This window comes from Cynoglossus semilaevis, chromosome 13, assembly GCF_000523025.1.
Source record: "Cynoglossus semilaevis isolate Cse_v1.0 chromosome 13, Cse_v1.0, whole genome shotgun sequence".
In the NCBI taxonomy this organism is placed as follows: Eukaryota; Metazoa; Chordata; class Actinopteri; order Pleuronectiformes; family Cynoglossidae; genus Cynoglossus; species Cynoglossus semilaevis.
In genome coordinates this window covers 3,110,316-3,128,220 of record NC_024319.1, presented here as the reverse complement: position 1 = coordinate 3,128,220, position 17,905 = coordinate 3,110,316, and the positions used below count along the sequence as shown (strand labels likewise).

Here is a 17,905-nt window from a genome sequence, read left to right as displayed (position 1 = left end):
AATGTCAACATACTGAACCACACAGAGTCGACTCGTTTTTTTTAACCCCACCGTGTGAGTCCTGGTCCCGGGGAACCGACCCTTCAACAGAATTAAGTTATGTGGAGCACGGGTTAGGTCTGAGGGGTCCACGCTCTTCTCAGGAACTTCCGGTTTTCATGGCTTAGATCGGGTTAGAGCAGTAGTTTATCACCGGTTACGGGATTCGAAGCTGGAGGCTGTGATCGATCACCTGCTTGGTACCACATGGAGTCATCACCAGTGTGTGAACCCAAACTAGTTCTGGTCTTCAGTGGAAAACGGAAGTCTGGGAAGGATTATGTGACGGACTTGATCCAGCAGCGGTGAGTTTACTACGAGTATGGATCACTTTTAATCGTTAGTCTCTTCTTTTTCGCCTTTATTCTTCCCTCTGACGACAGGTGATGACGTGATTTATTATCGTCATTACAGAGTTGGCGCCTTTCAGTGGAACACAATATAAACAGCAGAATACAACATAATACCCCAAAACTTATAACTACAAATACACATTATAAACAGTTATCATTACGAATGTTATTTAGTATTTTGTTTTACTTAATATTTAATATTTTTTGCAATACTTTTCTCATAGTGACTGTTAAGATAATGTGAGGGGGATAAAAGTATTATTTGACAGTTGACAGACACGACCTCTATAGACAACAGCACCCTCTACAGGCTTCAGTGACTACAGTCATGAATGAAAATGAGTGACGATAAATTGTCTTCTGTATCTGTGCTCCAAATTTAAAGACCACCTTTTTTTTTTCTTCCTCTACAGTTTAAGCAGAGACATCTGTGTGATCCTGCGTTTGTCTGGACCACTTAAAGACCAGTACGCTCAGGTCAGTCTACAGACTCATCGCTGACATCACTGTGTAGTCAGATCTCTAATGGTGATTTCTCTACAGGAACACAGTCTGGACCTGGACCAACTGCTGGGTCCCGGACCGTATAAGGAGCATTACCGCAAAGACATGATCTTGTGGGGGGAGACACGTCGACAGCAGGACCCAGGATTCTTCTGTCGCCTCGCAATTCAAGGTGCAAAGCAACCAGTCTGGGTAAGAAGCTATGACATCACAGCCCTGAATTGGTGGATCATCAGTTAATGCTGTGGTGTACTTTGTCAGGTGATAAGTGACGCTCGGAGGATGTCAGACGTTAACTGGTTCCGCTCAAAGTTTCCTCGTCAGACGCGATGTGTCAGAGTTCAAAGTTCAGAGGCAACCAGGGCAAAGAGAGGCTGGAGGTTCACTGCAGGTAACACTTCACTGGAGCTAAACATCTGTCACTTCTTTAAATAAATCTGGTACAAATACAGTTAACATGCACTGCTCATCACCATCTCTCTGTCGAAGGTGTGGACGATGCAGAGTCTGAGTGTGGATTGGACAGCAACATCGTCTATGATTGGACCATCACTAACGAGCCTGACGCCCCCTCCTTAGACCTGCAGCTGCAGCCCATCCTGGACGTGGCCAAGGAAGCGTCGCTGTCACTGATCAGTGACATCACAGACTGTTGATTACTTATTTTCTCATCATGGAGGAAAACATTTTTAACACATTAAAAGAAATAAACAAACATTAGCGCAGTGAAGTCATGGTTTATTACAATGAGTTGTGACATCATCAGCACAGTGTTGACATCACCATCAGGTCATCGTTGACCTGTAATTCCCTGACATCTGATTGGCCCCTGGATTAACATTTATTTGTAGATACACATGTAAAAAATAGTTGAATGCCTTGTTCTGACTGGCTGCCCAACACCACGCCCCTCAGAACAAAAGTTAGTCATTGGCTAATAAAGGGGTTTGGCTTAATCAAATATTGGGAAACTTAATAGATTAGAAAAAGACTAAAATAAACCTTGGATTAGTGCATTGTTTAGCCATTAGTGAAGGAATTAATGTTTGGTCACCAACATTTAAAAAAAAGAATACCCAGCACCTCCTGGTGTAATATTGAGGGAGGACTGTAGGGGGAAGTAAAGAGTACATGCAATCTTGTGGAATGTTCAGAGAAAGGAATGTGCACAAGAGGAAGGTGAGTTAGTGAGGAGCGCAGGAGGACAGAGACGCGTTTTGACTTGTCCATTTAGGTCAGCATTAGCTTTAGCTTAGCAGCAGTAGAAGGAGGCGCTGTCACTGAGGGAGCAACGACGGGCGTCGGCACGAGTTTTCAGAAGGCACTCAGCTCCTCCATCGTCTGACGCAGAGTCTCCTCCAGCCGAATGTTGTCTGCTTTGGCGGCTGCCAGTTGGTCTGAGGAACAAGAAACCAAAAACACTCAGGGTGACGTGACTCGGTCAGAACAAACACACAGCTCTGCCTTTACTGTGACGTCGTACCTTCTATGACCTCAATGCTTTTCTCCAGTTTAGAAACCAAGCGCTCAGAATGGTCTGCTCTGCTCTCAGCCTGGATATAGAGACACAAGTGCAGATGTGTATAGTCAGAAGGACAGATGGGCATCTGAGGGACAGTTATGAGCAAATGTATAAGACAAAATAGTGTAGTCAACCCTGTCTCACCTCCTCGAGTTTGCCGCTCAGTTTCGCTATCTCGTCCTCATACCTGTCTTCCTTCTGAGAATACTGATGCAGACAGAGACAGAACACACGGGTAAAAACAGATTTTTAAATACACAGTCGCACGCTTCATATGTTCACTGGGAGTGCACTAAAACTAAAATAAGTGATTTTAGTCAGCTGACGTTTGTCAGCTCTAATCAAATTACTCAAGACAAATTATGACTAAGACATAAAAAGACAATCTCAAAGGGACCGTTCTGACTGTAGAACATCTGGTTCTGATGGCGGTCAGTGTAATTCTGACAGCATTAGGAAAAACCATCTTTTGATCTTGAAGACCTCCCTAGGCCACACCTCCTATTGGTCAACAAGGAAGTCTTGCCTCCTACCTTGTCAGCCTGGGCCTCCAGAGACTTTGAACCAGAGAAAATTGTTCTCAGTTCCTCCTCCAACAGCCGACACTTACTGCAGATCAAAGGTCAGAGGGGACAGAGGTCAGCGGTGCGATTCTGTCACCTGAATTGCGTGTGTGCGTTTGTGTTGGAGTGCGTTTGTCATGAAGTTGCTGCTGCAGCAGAAGAAGTAGGAGGAGGAGCTGAAGAGACACCTCAACACTAAAGCTCTCTGGAGGTCAGGAGGAGGAGGTGGAGGAGGAGCCACGCTTGGCTGTCAGCAGTCGTACTGTACCTTGTCTTCAGCTGCCTGGAAGCTCTTCAGAGATTGGTCAAAAGATCTCAACTGCTCCTCCAACCTCCCCACAGTGCTGAAGACGAAAGAGAGACAGACGGGTGGTCCACAGACGGACAGATGGTCCACAGACGGACAGGTGTTGCAGAGACAGACAGGTGGTCCAGAGACAGACGGGTGGTGCAGAGACAGACATGAAGACAAGATTTACAAAGACTACAAGACTGTTAGAAGTTAGAAAAAAGAAAAAAATGCAACATCCCACCGTGGTCGTTAGTCTCCAACTGTCCAGTAAGATAGCAGAGGTGTGTAAGGGAGGGCGTGTGTGTTGGTGTATGTGTTTGTATGGCAAGTCTCACACTCACTTCTCAGCCTGCTCTGCTCGAATTTCAGCTTGTTCCAGCTTGTCTTCTGCCATGGCCACCCTACGAGTGGCCTGTGGTCACAGACCAAAACAAGATGCAAATTAAATTAAAGGCAGAGGACTTATGAGGCAGACGTGTGTACGAGTACCTTGACAATAACATTTACCTACAAATCAGACCTGTAGGGTTTCACACATTGTTCAATCCGGTTAAATAATTTCCCTACCGTGTGTGTGTGTGTGTGTGTTTACCTCTTCATATTTCTGGTCAGCCTCCTCTGCAATCTTTTTTGCTTCTTTCACTTGAACGTCAAGAACCTCAAACTTTTCCTCGTCTTTCATGGATCGATTCTCTATGACTTTCTTCCCTCTGTGAGAGACAGACAGACAGGTCAGAGACAGACGGACATGTCAGAGACAGACAGACAGACAGGTGAAGAGCACCGCTCTGACCTCTCGCTCTCGTCGGCCACTCTCTGCACCTCGTTCAGCTTCTGTAACACAGTCTCCAGTCTCTCCTGAACTGTGTCCAGTTCATCCTCACTTGACTGTAGACGGCGGGTCAGAGCCGACATCTCCTGCTCCGCCTGCACCAACAAACACACAACGACCACATCCGGAGATGGAGACTTGCTGGAATATTCTATTTGAATATGCTCAAACATCATTTTTTTAAAATCAATTTCTCACCTGCTCTCTGCTTTTCTTCTCCTCGCTCACCTCCCTGAACAGCTGGTCCTCCCTCTCCTTGGCCTTTTCCGCCTGCTCACGCAGGGTGTTCATCTTCTTCTTCACGGCCTCCATGTTGTTCTTTTCTTTTTCTGAACAGAATAAACCAGCAGAGGGAGTATTACTCAAACTTTATTAGCCTTTAGATAAAGAAAAAACATTTTTAACCATTAAAGAGACCACATTAACTAATCATAAACAGGTGAGCATCAGTGGACAAAAATGTGCATTTTAATGTTCAGAATTGTAATAAAAGCATCCTAAATATATACCGAGGAGTGTAAACTGTATCAAGTCACCATATTTCCAAAATGGGCAGAAATTATGTTTGATACTGATTTGATTAGGAAAAAATAATTAAAAAAAAAAAATATATATATGTGTGTGTGTTTGACACACACACACTCGGTTCAGTTGCCCTCAATGTAACTATTTGGGGATACACAGATATATATAAACAAGTTTTACAACCGTGGTAGATTTAAACACTAAAATAACGCTATATCAATTATTTGAGTGAAATGCTCATTTGTATTTCTTGTTTTTTTTTACCTGTGCGTTAGTTTCTCTTTTAAACGACGTTTTACCCACACATACTGTATGGATATCTCGCATATCTCGCTCTGAAAATTGGGTTAGGTTTAGAACAACGAACTACCGAGGCATGTACTTCAGAAATAACTGTCCAGTTCACCAATGATGGTCCCGCAATATTGAACACTAAACAAACATGTAAAAGTTGCTACTTCCAGCTTTGATCAACTTCCGGGGTGAATCGGCACAAAAGGAAAGACCCAACGTAAACGACAAAATTATAAATAAAAGCAATTTTCACTCACAACGTTTCTTTTTTTTGTGTTGAACTAAAAACAGTAACTTATCAGTAAGCTATATTTGAACCGATGTTAAGATTGTACAAATCAGCCATGTTTTTAAATAATGTCACCCACCAGACTGATACCTTTGAAGTTGAGCTAAAATCGTACCACCGCCCGGTTAGCATGTTAGCAGCCCTCAGAGTTACCTTTGAGATCTTCTCACCTGCGCAGCTCTCCTCAAGTATAACACCTGCGGAGCTAACCGCTCGCTTCCGGTTGGGTAACCATAGCTGTGGGCGGCTAACAGGGAGCTGTCACAAGTACTTTACTTTTTTTTTAATGTAGAACGTAAAGTTTTTGTACCTTCTTAGATGCCGAGAAGACGTATGGACTCCCGGTCTGAGTGTTACGAACCTGGTTTTACTTTAGATTAAGATTCGGTTCCACTTAATCTCGACTGCTTCCGGACAGAGCCAACTCCCAACTGCTGCTCCCAACTCTAGATAACTGCCCTTTCCGGGTTAAATTCCCTCCATAGGAAGTGAACAACAAAATGGAGGATTCTCAAAGTAAAAGACGGCCACGACACGCATTTACTGTAAAAAACAAAAAACTCTCACATATTTTTCTACACACGAAACTATTTCATGCAAAAGCCAAGACTGCGAAAAAAATAGATAAAAATGAAAGTTAATAATATGTAGGTTTTGTGAACATAAAAGACCATCAAAATAAGACTTCAGATCGCAATGAAAATTAGCAATTAAAAATAAACTACATAAAACTAATTGTATAAGATGACATCAACAAATTATATTTTAAATCATTTAATGGTGAATGTCCAAAATATTAACATTTAAAATCTGTTTTAACTTGTTTCACAGCTAGGATGAGAAACTAAATGAAAAAATATTTTGTTGATTGAAACGAAGAATCAAATAAAGACCACAAATTAGCACTTTCACAATAAAATACCAGGAAATAACGCCACGAAATGATCAAGATATAAACAAAAACTATAAAAAAATTATACAGTATATCTAAGTACAAACGAGACGATGTAAAAATCAGTCATGGATGAGAAAAATGGTATATATACAGACATCTTTTATTTATTATGTTTATACAGAAAATGATTATTATTGAAGGTGTTTATAAACAGTTTATAGATAAATAAAAAATGAAATGTTTTCCAGCAAACATACACAGAATCAAAGCATGAAAAGATCATTTACACTTATCATCAAATCTTTTTACAACAAACATCAGTTCAACATCGGAAACACAAATAAAAAGAAATCAAAGACAGTAAAAGTATCAGCACCACCTGCAGGTCCGTCGCACGATGCACAAACAGCAGGTGGCCGTGGTCATGGTCTAGATTCATCAAGTAGTTCTCCTTCAGAATGGGTCCCATCAGGAACCGATTACAGGAACATGATCAACAACTACAGCAACAATCAGTAAACATGCTAACATGCTAACAGATAGGAGGCTTTAAACGTCAAGCTTCAGTCAGATAATAATAAAAAAAACTCTTTTTTTTTTGGATATGTATTGACAGCATCGTGTAACCCCCCAGCCCCCGCTCCCCTGTATCCCTCCCATTCCAACCCCTCCAGTCAAGGTTTAGGTTCAGGTTTACCTGATGCATCACCCAACAGAAATCTGTGTTCAGTTCAGCTTGAGAAAAACTCTGAGGTTTAATTAAAAATAAACACAAATGTTTTTGGTTCATCTTATAAAAAGACTAACTAAAATAGCATACACCCTGTCTTTTGTGTCACCTTTAGTTTATGTCACATTGATACACAATTTACATCTGTAAATTTACTGACCCACGGAATTCAGGTGCATTTTGGGTAATGTAGTGTCAGGTACAAGTTTCAGTCTGAGGCAGGAAAACATGAACAGAATCAAAACCTCACCGATTCAGAGGCTAGTAGAGTCAGAGACTTTAAAACCGTACAGACTCAGGCAGCAGAGTCAAACGTTCAGGCAGTAGTTTTGAGATTTAGATTTGTAGGCAGCAAAAAGTGAAAGACTCAAATCTTCAGAGTCAGGCAACAAAAGAGTCACAGGTCTTAAAACAAATGAAACAGAGGCTTGGACACAAAAGACTCAGTCAAAACTCAAAGATTAAAACAGAGAGAAAAAAAGGTTCAAAAGGCTTTAGTGCCAACAAAGACTGACAGGCCAAGAACCTCAGAGACACAGACTCACAGTCCTACAAACAAAGGCTCAGAACAGAGACTCAAAATGACTAAAAGACTAAAACATGGAGAAAGACTTGAAGACTTGATTTAATCTTGGTGTCTGTCGAATGTAGAAATAAGAACAATTTAAAATCAAGACTGATATATTGTCAAAAATTGGAATAAGTTATTCTATCAGACAAAGACTCACAAACCTAGAGACTCAAAGTGTCCAGTGGGACAGAGAGAGAGAGAGGACAGCGTCTCTGACTGTTTATCTGGACCACACTGAAACAACTGTAGGACCCCCCCAGTTTTAATGTAGCCCCTCCCACTCCACCAGATGCGGTTGAGGCTCCAGCTGATGTGATGATGTAAACATGGTTTTATACAGCAACAATAAAAAAAACAAACAACAACAAAAACAGCTGAAATAAAAGGGTTCCCAGGTGACGTCACCGTGACGTTCCTGAGGTTGGGCACTGACGGAGCGGCGTTAGCTTGGTTCGGTTCCGCATTCGCTCTCTTCAGGAATGTCCTGCAGGTCTGGGGTCAGAGGTTCGATGCTGGTTAGATGTTTGTTTTTAAAGCATTAAATCCTGGCTGAGCTGATTTCATTCTCACCTCTGGGACTGTCTGAGCGTGGCGAGACCTTCATCACCTCCACTCCCTCTTCATTTCCCTCCAGGAGTCCGTCCAACTGGTCATCTGGTTCCTGACTGGCCAATGGAGCAAGTGGGCGGAGCTCTAGTTCCTTGCTGCCACGCCTCTTAACCTAATGAGAGGATAAAAACCAGGATTATCTTTAGATCAGTTTCAGGATTCCACCAAAAAAATGTTACTGATCTCCATTTATCAAATAATAAAAATATCCAAAAGATTTAAAATAAATCTCTGCTGGGAGGACACAGAAATGCACCCACCTCTCCATTACTCCTCCTCCTGCCGCTCTGCTCCACCTCCTTCCTGTCAGGTCCTGAACCCTTAAGGCGCAGCTGCTTCACCTGCTCCTGCAGGTCATCCACCTGATGGCGCTGTAACACCACATCCCCACTGGCGTCCAATCCTGTGTCTCGTGACATAGAGCGGCTGAAACGGGGCCCAGATTGAGAACCAGGGACGGGGCCTTCACTCGTGGGGGTGGGGGCTGAGCTGAATGACTCCAGGATGGAGTCCTGACGAATCACAGCAGCCTGTGGGTGGAGCCAGTGAGCCACTTCAACGTCTTGTTATAAGAAAACACTAATGTGTAAAAGTTAAAAAGGAAATAAAATTCACCAGCAGGCTGTGAAGCTTGGCGCTCAGGTCGACCAATCGCTGACGGACTTCCTGTTGAGAGGGGAGGTGTCAGCGGCTAAACTTTTATACGATTGGACATAAAAACAATACCCACAGCTGAGACTTTTTTTAAATTTACCTTGTTTAAGATTTTTTCTTGCAGCTGATTTCCATTTTTGTCCTGAGGAAAAAAAAAACATTTTTCTTCATGAGACGGAGTCACACCAACACCACCGCAGTTTGATCGTTAAACCAAACCGAAAACGTTTATTTTACCTTTGAGTCAAAGGAGCCGTTCAGAGAACCAGAGTCTCCATCTGTAAAGAATCAATCGATCCATAAATCAATCAATGGACCATGAAGCCGTAAGAGTGAAATTATTAAATCACTGGCACATTGATCATCAGTCATGGCCTAATGATCACTAATCAATAGATAAACTGATTGATCAGGTGATCGGTGCTGACTCACTGCTGAGCTCCTGGTTGTTGTTGGTTACAGTTGGTTTGTTGTTGAGGAGCAGCTCCGTCAGACTGTCCACTGAGGAGGGAACAGGAGAATGGATCAGTGATGTCATTGATGACATCATCAACACTTATTTAACGTCATCCTCATTGGTCTCACCCTCAGCTATAGCGGCGACCAGGATGGGCTCTGCCTGAGGAGCGTGAGGAGTGTCGGCTCTGAACAGGTTCCTCAAGGAGGCGTTCACCTCCTTGGTTTCTCCTCCTCCTCCTCCTCCTTCTTCCTCCTCCTCCGCTTCCTCTCTTCCTGTCGCCTCCACCAGGTCTGAGAAGAGAGTTACACGCTCCTGCAGGAGCTCCAGCACCTCCCTGTCCTTCTGCTGGATGTCAGCTGAGAGAGAAAGGAGACGGAAGAGGAGGGAAGAAAAACACAGTGAATTTAAACAGAACAAACAGTATATGGTGCAGTGAGTTTTGAAGGAGACAAAAGAAGGAGGTGCAGCTGAAGGAGGTGCAGCTGAAGGAGGTGCAGCTGAAGGAGGTGCAGCTGAAGGAGGTGCAGTACCTCTGAGTCGTCGTAGTAAAGCTTTATCTTCAGTCTCAATGAGAGGAAACTCATCTCTGGACGGACAACTGGAACACAGGAACACAGCTGTTACACAGTGAACTACACTCTGTACTACACTCTGTACTACACTGTACTACAGTATTGTCCACAGTCTGCAGTACTGACCTGAGAGCAGCCTTCTGGATGCGGGTCATCCAGCTGCGTCGGTCGTCCTTGGTGGATGCGTACAGCTCGTACATTACTGGAGGAGTGGCCGCACTGATCAGGTACATCCCTCTCTCCTGATTGGCTATGTCCCTGACGATCAGGTTGGTCAGTGAGACCACGGGAGACTTGTCCTGCCACAGAACCACAGGCGGAGGAGGAGTGTTAACATACTGGATGTGTGGAGGCAGGAGGAGGCGTGGCCTCGGCCTCTGATCACTGATGAACGGCTGTGATTGGCTGTGACTCACCAGTGATGCGAACGTGTACTTCTGATCTTTTTCCTGAAGGAAAACCAGGATGTCTGACATCAGCAGGACCTGGACGTCTGGAACACAAACAGGAGAAGAGTTGAGGTGAAGCGGTGACCAGAGGAACACGTGAAGACCTGAGCGGCCGACACAGACGTCAGTCTACCTTTCATCCTCGAACCCTGAACCTTCCAGAGGAGCGGCCCTTCGTCCACGAGCCTCCGCCGCAGCAGCTCTCCTCCTCTGAACACTCCTCCTCCCTGAACTTCCGCCTGAGCTCGAGGATCCAGACGAGCCTGGATCTCCTGGAGTCGGCGGGCTCTGTCCAGTTCCAGAACCTTCTGATCCACGGAGCCGATCAGATCTTTCAGCAGCTGCAGTGCTTTGCGGAGAGCCTGCGACTCCTGTTCGTTACCTAGAAGATCCAGCAGGTGTCAGCAGTGAAGCTCAGCAGAGTTTTCATTTCATCAAAAATCTAAACTTACTAACAAGAAACTTTATTTCTCAGACAGAAGGACCAGGTGAAGATGATGTTCTCGCTGACAAACCTCTACCTTTCTGTCAGACTGAACCGACAGAACCTGCTGACAGGTTTGAGTAACTGAGGTCCATCACGGCTCATGTTCTACCATCATGTTAAGAACATTTAAGATTCAGGTTTTTTTTAGGAAAAGACAGAAAAGACTTTAGTCCTGTCTCCACCTACAGGCAACACTGCTGTACTACATCTGCAGAACTGACTTGATAATGGAGACTGTACCTTTGGTGTTGTCCAGGATCCGCTGGATCAGAACTGGATACTTTGTGATCCGTTGTGTCACCAGCAGGATACACTCCTGAACGCCGTGACGACGCAGCAAAGGCCCTCGACAGACACGCTGAGCATCGTGGGAAAAGAAAAAAAATAATGTATTAAAAATGAATTTAAAAACAACACATGGAGACAGCGTTACAGGTCCAGGATCTGGTCTCAGTCTGGGATCGGTTTCTTACCCTGATGAGCTGCTGCAGCCGTCGGTCTCGAGCTAAGACTTCTTTGTAGAGTTTCACAGCTTTAGGATGTCGACTGCAGAACTCAGAGTACAGCTTCTTCATGTCCTCCGCACACTGACCTGAGAACTACACACACACACATTATTAAAACCTCACCACTCCCAGTTCATGACTAGCCATGAGCCGCAGACTCCCGGTGATGTCATACCTGTCTGACCAGCAGGTCTCCAATACTACGAACTGTGAAGTTGTTGGAGCTGCCCTCGGCCAGACCCTCTTTTCTGCGGGTCAACAGCTGAGACAGGAAGTTGGTGTGAAGCTCCAGCAACTGGTCCAAACACGGGAACATGCTATGGACAACGCCCGCCTCCAGCATCACTTCTTCCTGCAGCCCGCGCCGGTACACGCCCTCCATGATTCGCAGCGTCCGCACGTGATGGAACTCTGTTTGGATGAGCTCTGAGAAACCGGGGAACAGAAAACAACGTCACCGGGTCTGTCGGCACTGCTGGAGTTAGTGGGTCACGGGGGTCGGGGGGGTCAGAGAGGTCACCGTAGATGACGTCCTGCTGCCGGATCACGTCTTTGTGCAGCGTCTGCAGGAAGTTGGGATCCACCGCCATGCTCCAGCTGTCCGCCTGGACGCACACGCCCTCGGCCTGCAGCTGCTCCAGCAGGGGGTTCCACCACCACTCCACTGGTTAGACAGAAAATAACAGGTTTACACAGTGCCACCTGCTGGAGCAGGAAGGAACCACACTGTAATGATGAATGATTTTCATCTGAGGTAAAAAAAAACAACAAACCGTCGTCAGTCAGAGACTCCATGGACAAAGTTCTGTTCCTGAAGTTCAAGGACTCTGTGGAGTGAGACAGGATCCTCCGAAGACCTCCAGATTCCTCAGTCCCTCTGAGAGACAGACAAACAGACGGACAGTTGGACGGATCAGTGAGGGACAGACTGGTATAAAGGATGATTACAGAGAGAAGGACAACACAGGGTTCAGCTAAGACAGACTCAGAGGACGTGACTGCAGCATCACACTCACCCTGCGATGTTATTGGTGGAGACGCTCTTGGCGAGTGACAACCCAGAACGAACCCGTCTGGACCCGAGCAGTGACTGACGAAGATCAGAGGGATAGATGGCTGAATTTGGGCGTTCCTTCATCATCGGAGCTGAGGGAGGTGAAAGAGAGAGAGAGAGAGAGAGGGACAGTTGAGGGACAGATGGACACGGAGTGAGAGACCTAACGGTAGCTGAGAGACGGACAGGTGGACTCACTCTTTGCCCTCATGGTGACGTTCTGCAGAGCTGAACTGTTCCTGACTATTGCCAACTTGTGTTGCTGTAAAAAGAGACAGACGTGTTCACTGTAAGGATAGACGGGTCCTCAGAGGACAGACGGGTCCTCCGAGGACAGACCAGAGAAGACAGAGAAGACGGTTTGGACCATGATGTTTTACTGTTAGTAAAGTCTGACGAGGCAGCGGTGAAAGCAGAAAGCTCCTGTCTAAGGTATGCATGTATGTTTCTACTTTAGACACTCTCAGGGAGCAGCAGTACTACTTCTCAGCCACCAGGGGGTGACAGTGGGTTCTTGTAATCTGTAGGTGAGCAGGTCTCACCTTCTGCTTCATCTTAGCACAGCTGGCCAGACTGTCTCTGCAGCGGTTATGGATGGTGACATTACAACCTGAGAGAAGAGGGACAGAGGAGGACAGAGGGACAGAGGGACAGAGGGGGACAGAGGGACAGAGGGAGAGAGAAGGAGCTAAAGGTTAGCCTCACAGCAGCTAAGACATAGCCTGATGACAGTTTTCAGTCATTTTTAGAAACACTGTTCTAATGTTCTGTCAACAGAAATGAAATGAATCAACAGAGACAGAAATGTAGCGGTTGTCACGTCAGCTTTACACACAGAAGGTCCTGGGTTTGAACCCCAGTGGAATAGTATATAATCCTCCTCACTGACGTTGCTTTGGATAAAAATATTTGCATTTTTTTTTAAAGTGTGCTGCAGTGAATCTAATAATCAATATCAAGTCGAAACACAACGTTTTCACTGAGATGAAAAGTCTGTTCTGACGGTCGATTGTCTCCATATGGAAATGACCCTGTTCGGTGCTCCGTGTGGTCAGAGTGTGCACTGCGGTGTGATACCTGGACAGCTCAGTGCCTCCTTTGCTGTGATGCTCCTGTTACAGGACGAACACAATGTTGTGGACGAGACGGTCAGCGACGTGAACAGGTGACCATTACTGGAGCGAGCCTCTCTCTCTCTGGCCTCCTTCTCCCTCTCCTTCAGTCGCTCCTTCTCCTTTTTCTGTACAAACACACACACACACAAACGTAATAAATAATGACTCTCACACAACAACAACAAAAACATGAACGTAAACACTGTCAATAAATATGGGAAACCAATGTAATAAATAATGACTGAAAAAACATGAACGTAAACACTGTCAATAAATATGGGAAACCCGAACAGTGGATGTAACAAGATTAATAGATTAGTGGGGAATTATTGTTGCCATGTGTGGTGTTTATTCTAAATTAACTTAGTATTTTATAAACATTTATATATATATATATCATGGTTTAGAGATTTCAGCTTCCTGTAGGGGGCGTCTGTCTAAAAAGGGAACTGAAGCAGCGAACACAGGCCTCCAAGAATAAAATAAAGCATCTGTAATGATCCTGGATTAATTTAATCTGGAGTTCATTTTTAATCCTTTCTCTCAGGTTTGTTTTCCAGAAGAGTCTGTTTCTGTTCAACTTCCCCTTTCAGAGTTCTGCTTTGAACAGGGAGGGGCAGGAAGTGGAGGCCTGCAGATGAGTGTGTGTGTGTGTGTGTTTGTTGGGAACCGCAACTCCTAAAATACATCGAAGGTTGGTTTTTCACCCATAAAATCCAATCATTTGTGTTTCCCAGCGGCCTCTCTCCCCGACAGCCCTGTTCTTAGGGTTTACCCTGGAACACGTCTGCTCTTCAGGAACTAAGACGTGCTCAGACGTCTCTCTGTAGGTGGCGCCACACTGGAAACCAGCACAGTGGTTTTTGTCTCATATTTCACGCCCGTACTGATGTCACCCCGCCTGTTTACTGAGTAGAACCTCCACGTCAGGTCTCTGCAGCACAGTGTCCTAACCGCCCGGGTGTCCTCGAAGACCAGGAGTCCAGACCAACGACCACTGAGAGACTGGTCAGGGGAGGACAACTGAGGACAAGTGAAGACATCAAACTCTGAGACAACTTCCTGTGTCCCGGCCTCTCTTTCCCATTGGCCGTTGTCAACGTCTGTTTGCAGTTGGCTCAATCATGGGCTCGCTCCACCCAACTGTGTCCAGATTCAGCACAGAAAAATCCAACTCTGTTTGAGGAACAGTGACTGACCACAATGACTGTGTGTGTGTGTGTGTGTTGTTCACACCCAGCTCAGAGGCTAACAACAGGACACCAGACGTAGCGCTGCAGCAGCTGTTTCAAGTTGTCATGCTACGTTAGCATGCAACATTGCGAGCTAACCCTCGAGGAGCGCTCAGTTGTCAGGTGACAAAGTAACAAATCCATTTTCATTTAGTGCTCGACGTCATTCCAGACATCCAGCACTTTATTTTGAAGAAAAACCTCTGAGTTTGTGGGAAATGTTTCAGAATTACTCACTCTGGACACTCACACTTCACTTTTTTTTTGTTGCAAATGACGTCAAATCATCACACTCACACTTCACTTTTTTTTGTTGCAAATGACGTCAAATCCGGTCACGCTTAATTAATGATAATAATAACTCAAACTTTATCAATCCCATGTTTGGCAAATTCTTGTGTTAACAGCTGTGCCAGATGTGCTGCCCCTGGCAGGGGGCCAAATATGTGGTTCCTCTGGGAATCAAACCTTCCGAGGCAGGCGTGCTAACCGCTACACTATGGAACCAACCGCTAACAAGCCATGAATATTTAGTTTGGTTTTTTTTTTCAAAACTGGGAAACTTTTCACCCAGCCGTTTGTCTGCAGATACACTGACATTTTACTCAGTGCTGTTGGAGAACTGGTCAAAATCGACAAAACTCAAAAACGTGTTTCAGATGTTGTCGGCCAATCAGATGATGTCGTCTGGAAGAAAATACTCTGCAGTGAGTTTAAATTAATTATCACATGGACCAGTGAGAACTGATCAGTGTCCACGGGGTCTGGACCCCAACATCATCTGGTCCATGATCTACCACAGACCTGGACCAGGTGACACCCAGTGGACCAAAAAGTGTGAAGATCAATAAGGGGTCAAATGTCAACGAGGAATGAACTGTTCTACTGTGATGACAGAGTAGGGGTCACCGACCTTTTTGAAACTCAGAGCTACTTCAAGGACACTTAGTAAGTAAGTATGAAGAGCTACTTGTTTAATACTGCCCCCCCCCCCAACCATGTAATAATAATCAGTGCGGGGACAGACGGTAACAGACACTTCTCACCATCGTCATTCCAACATCAACATCAAGTGGAACTGATTCAAAAAGCACAGTAACACGGTACAATTTCTGACCCTCTTGTTGACCAGTTTGATTTCTAGAACATACTCTGCGGGCACCACAGGGGGCGCTGGTGACCTCGGGGCATCACGTTTGTTTCATTGTTGTATAACTTCTAGAACATACTCCGCCGGCACCACAGGGGGGCGTTGGTGAGCATCACGTTTGTTTCATTGTTGTATAAAAGAAAAAGAAAAACAAAAGGAAAACGAACACGACTCCCCGTCGTCCGTTCACCCTCATCCACTGGTTCACGGCGTGAACACACACACACACACACACACACACACACACACCAGTGCTGCTGATCTGGTGACAGGCTGCGATCAGCTGATCAATAAAGAAAGAGCTCAGTGATGGAGGGGAATAAAGAGACCTCTGTCTGAGGTCATGTGACAGCGAGAGACAGGGACGGACAGAGTCCACATCGTCCAACCTTTTATTTTCAAACCTCCGTCCACACTGACCCTGTTATCGGTTCTTCATCAGGGTTTTCGGAGATTCAGAACCGACTTAAAGGAGGTCGAGGACTCCATTAATGTCAGCACCGCTGCCCCAACTCCAACTGAAACGCAGACAGATTCTAGTACCGATTCTCATTTTAGGCTCCGTTGAGAATGTACATAGTTCCTGGTACTTTCTCAATAGAATGTTTTTGGCACGACCCACACGTCAACGTCAGCACACTTTTGTCGACTCTTGACCTGATTCTCAGTTTGTGCTTTTTAAAATCTCTACTGTTTATTAGCTACAATTTAAGAAAGTTTCTTTTTCACTCCAGTCCAGTCCAGGTCAGACCAGTTCATGTTTTCCATTTTTATTTTGACAATAAAATCCTTGAACCCTTGAATATACTGGTACTCATTTGTGAGGCCCTCGTGACCCTCGTGGTTCTACTACTGTGGTACAAACGTCCAGTCACTGGTACTGTTGTTAGTGTGTGGTCAGTTTCAGACTGGTCAGTCCCTCACTGTGTCCTTCAGTCTTCATCTTTTACTACTGCTTCTCCTTCAAGGTCATGGAGGACCTGGAGCCAATCACAGCAGTCCACAGGTGAGGGTGGGCTTACACCTGTGAACCAGTAACCAAATCCCCAATCACACACAAGGGAGAACATAAGAACTCCAAACAGAAGGATCTAACCCGTGACCTTCCTGCTGTAAGGCAAGAGGCCTAACCGACCACCCCCGTATTCCTCCAGTAGTGTTCCTGCAGGTTTTTAACCCAGTGTAGACTGGATTTTACTGACGTTAGAAACCCGCTCTACACCAAGAACTACGATTCAACCCCGACATGGTCGCCCCCTGGTGGCTGTCTGTAACGTTTTACTTTGGTTGATTGGAGTTAGCCGTGGCAGATGTTCCGCAGTAACCTTTACCTGATATCTTTATGGTGGACAAACAGGTGGAGCAGGACTTTGATCTAGAACGTCCCTCCTGCTGGTGTGGACGCCACTTCCTTTATTCAAAGCTCTGTGTGTGTTTTTCCAGGCGTGAGCTTTTACAAAAACAAAAGATCCGTGTCGGAAAACCAGATGAAGGACGGGATCATATCAAATGAACAACAAACACTCCTTGAAGATGAAAAAATATGAGAATAATAATAATAAATCAAAAATATCCACAATATGTCCGGAAACGTAGGAGAAAATGTTTTTTCTCCACTCCTTGGTCTCAGTGTCAGATCTCCTCTTGCCTGGACCTAAACCAGGTATGAGCAAACTACGGCCCACGGGGCCGGATGCGGCCCGTTTAGGTTCTTCATCCGGCCCGTCAATCTTTTCCAAATTATATAATTTATTTGTATTATCATTAGATTTCTGACGTTTCCCTGCAATACCCACGTTTCCCCAACAGATGCCGTAGAAAATGTTAAAAAACATTTCAGCATTTTAGCCTTTATGCATGACTTTTACATGTCTTTTATCTTAGTTCACATGAAACCTCCATCTATCTGATCCTGATCTGACCGCTCTGTTCAACTTTAGGACAGTTGTGGCAGATTTGTGACTCAAAAAGATTTGCCCACACTTGACCTAAAGCTTGGTGTGGATGTTCTTCATCGTGAAGAATCGTCTGATCACAGAAGATGATTCCATCTCAGATGATCCTCAGAACCTCAGTCCCAGAGACTCTGTGTGCAAGGCACGAAGAATGTTCTAGTCTGGCTACACACAGTTGGCCGTTCTAGCTGTCGTTCCTCGACTCCACGTGTGTGTGTGTGGGGGGGGGGGGGGGTGGTTTGAACCCCGCGGC

The 17,905-nt window shown here is 45.2% G+C and overlaps 3 protein-coding genes across 6 annotated transcripts in view; 1 reads left to right on the top strand and 2 right to left on the bottom strand.

The window, feature by feature from the left end:
* The first annotated feature begins 56 nt into the window (after nt 1–56).
* Nucleotides 57–1,804, top strand: pmvk (phosphomevalonate kinase). Its single transcript, XM_008322893.3, has 5 exons — nt 57–344; nt 806–869; nt 936–1,088; nt 1,158–1,287; nt 1,386–1,804. Exons 1-5 carry the CDS (start codon nt 247–249, stop codon nt 1,550–1,552), a joined length of 612 nt encoding a protein of 203 aa, XP_008321115.1. The 5' UTR covers nt 57–246; the 3' UTR covers nt 1,553–1,804.
* On the bottom strand, nt 1,618–5,717 carry LOC103388042 (tropomyosin alpha-4 chain-like). 4 transcript variants are annotated; one of them, XM_008322891.3, is made up of 9 exons: nt 5,575–5,717; nt 4,304–4,434; nt 4,067–4,200; nt 3,866–3,983; nt 3,615–3,685; nt 2,952–3,027; nt 2,563–2,625; nt 2,380–2,449; nt 1,618–2,293 (listed from the first exon to the last, which is right to left on the bottom strand). In XM_008322891.3, exons 2-9 carry the CDS (start codon nt 4,415–4,417, stop codon nt 2,211–2,213), a joined length of 729 nt encoding a protein of 242 aa, XP_008321113.1. In that variant the 5' UTR covers nt 4,418–4,434; nt 5,575–5,717; the 3' UTR covers nt 1,618–2,210. The 4 variants fall into 4 exon arrangements, with proteins under 4 accessions (XP_008321113.1, XP_016893507.1, XP_008321112.1 ...); XM_017038018.2 differs by lacking the exon at nt 2,952–3,027 and adding an exon at nt 3,250–3,325 and having other exon boundaries at nt 5,524–5,671; XM_008322890.3 differs by having other exon boundaries at nt 5,524–5,671.
* Nucleotides 5,718–6,247: 530 nt separating this feature from the next.
* The window catches only part of arhgef2b (rho/rac guanine nucleotide exchange factor (GEF) 2b), a 12,832-nt gene continuing 1,174 nt past the window's right edge, over nt 6,248–17,905 (bottom strand). Inside the window, exons 2-22 of the mRNA XM_008322895.3 lie at nt 13,278–13,440; nt 12,743–12,810; nt 12,399–12,462; nt 12,163–12,292; nt 11,920–12,023; nt 11,667–11,810; nt 11,322–11,572; nt 11,114–11,239; nt 10,881–10,998; nt 10,287–10,535; nt 10,121–10,197; nt 9,831–10,003; nt 9,663–9,730; nt 9,258–9,488; nt 9,105–9,173; nt 8,910–8,950; nt 8,773–8,814; nt 8,634–8,684; nt 8,279–8,548; nt 7,980–8,130; nt 6,248–7,901 (exon numbers count right to left, since the gene is read on the bottom strand). Coding sequence (XP_008321117.1) covers nt 7,852–7,901; nt 7,980–8,130; nt 8,279–8,548; nt 8,634–8,684; nt 8,773–8,814; nt 8,910–8,950; nt 9,105–9,173; nt 9,258–9,488; nt 9,663–9,730; nt 9,831–10,003; nt 10,121–10,197; nt 10,287–10,535; nt 10,881–10,998; nt 11,114–11,239; nt 11,322–11,572; nt 11,667–11,810; nt 11,920–12,023; nt 12,163–12,292; nt 12,399–12,462; nt 12,743–12,810; nt 13,278–13,440 — 2,640 coding nt within the window. The 3' untranslated portion in view covers nt 6,248–7,851. The remainder of the gene's footprint in view (nt 7,902–7,979; nt 8,131–8,278; nt 8,549–8,633; nt 8,685–8,772; nt 8,815–8,909; nt 8,951–9,104; nt 9,174–9,257; nt 9,489–9,662; nt 9,731–9,830; nt 10,004–10,120; nt 10,198–10,286; nt 10,536–10,880; nt 10,999–11,113; nt 11,240–11,321; nt 11,573–11,666; nt 11,811–11,919; nt 12,024–12,162; nt 12,293–12,398; nt 12,463–12,742; nt 12,811–13,277; nt 13,441–17,905) is intronic.

What these genes read in the sequence shown, in the direction of transcription:
- pmvk (XM_008322893.3), top strand. Translation starts at nt 247, where the DNA reads ATGGAGTCATCACCAGTGTGTGAACCCAAACTAGTTCTGGTCTTCAGT. An exon ending in ACGGACTTGATCCAGCAGCG is followed by an intron (nt 345 to 805) that starts GTGAGTTTACTA and finishes CTTCCTCTACAG; the next exon opens with TTTAAGCAGAGACATCTGTG. An exon ending in AGGCTGGAGGTTCACTGCAG is followed by an intron (nt 1,288 to 1,385) that starts GTAACACTTCAC and finishes TCTCTGTCGAAG; the next exon opens with GTGTGGACGATGCAGAGTCT.
- LOC103388042 (XM_008322891.3), bottom strand. Translation starts at nt 4,417, where the DNA reads ATGGAGGCCGTGAAGAAGAAGATGAACACCCTGCGTGAGCAGGCGGAA. An exon ending in GTGGCCGACGAGAGCGAGAG is followed by an intron (nt 3,984 to 4,066) that starts GTCAGAGCGGTG and finishes TGTCTCTCACAG; the next exon opens with AGGGAAGAAAGTCATAGAGA. An exon ending in AAGCATTGAGGTCATAGAAG is followed by an intron (nt 2,294 to 2,379) that starts GTACGACGTCAC and finishes CTTGTTCCTCAG; the next exon opens with ACCAACTGGCAGCCGCCAAA.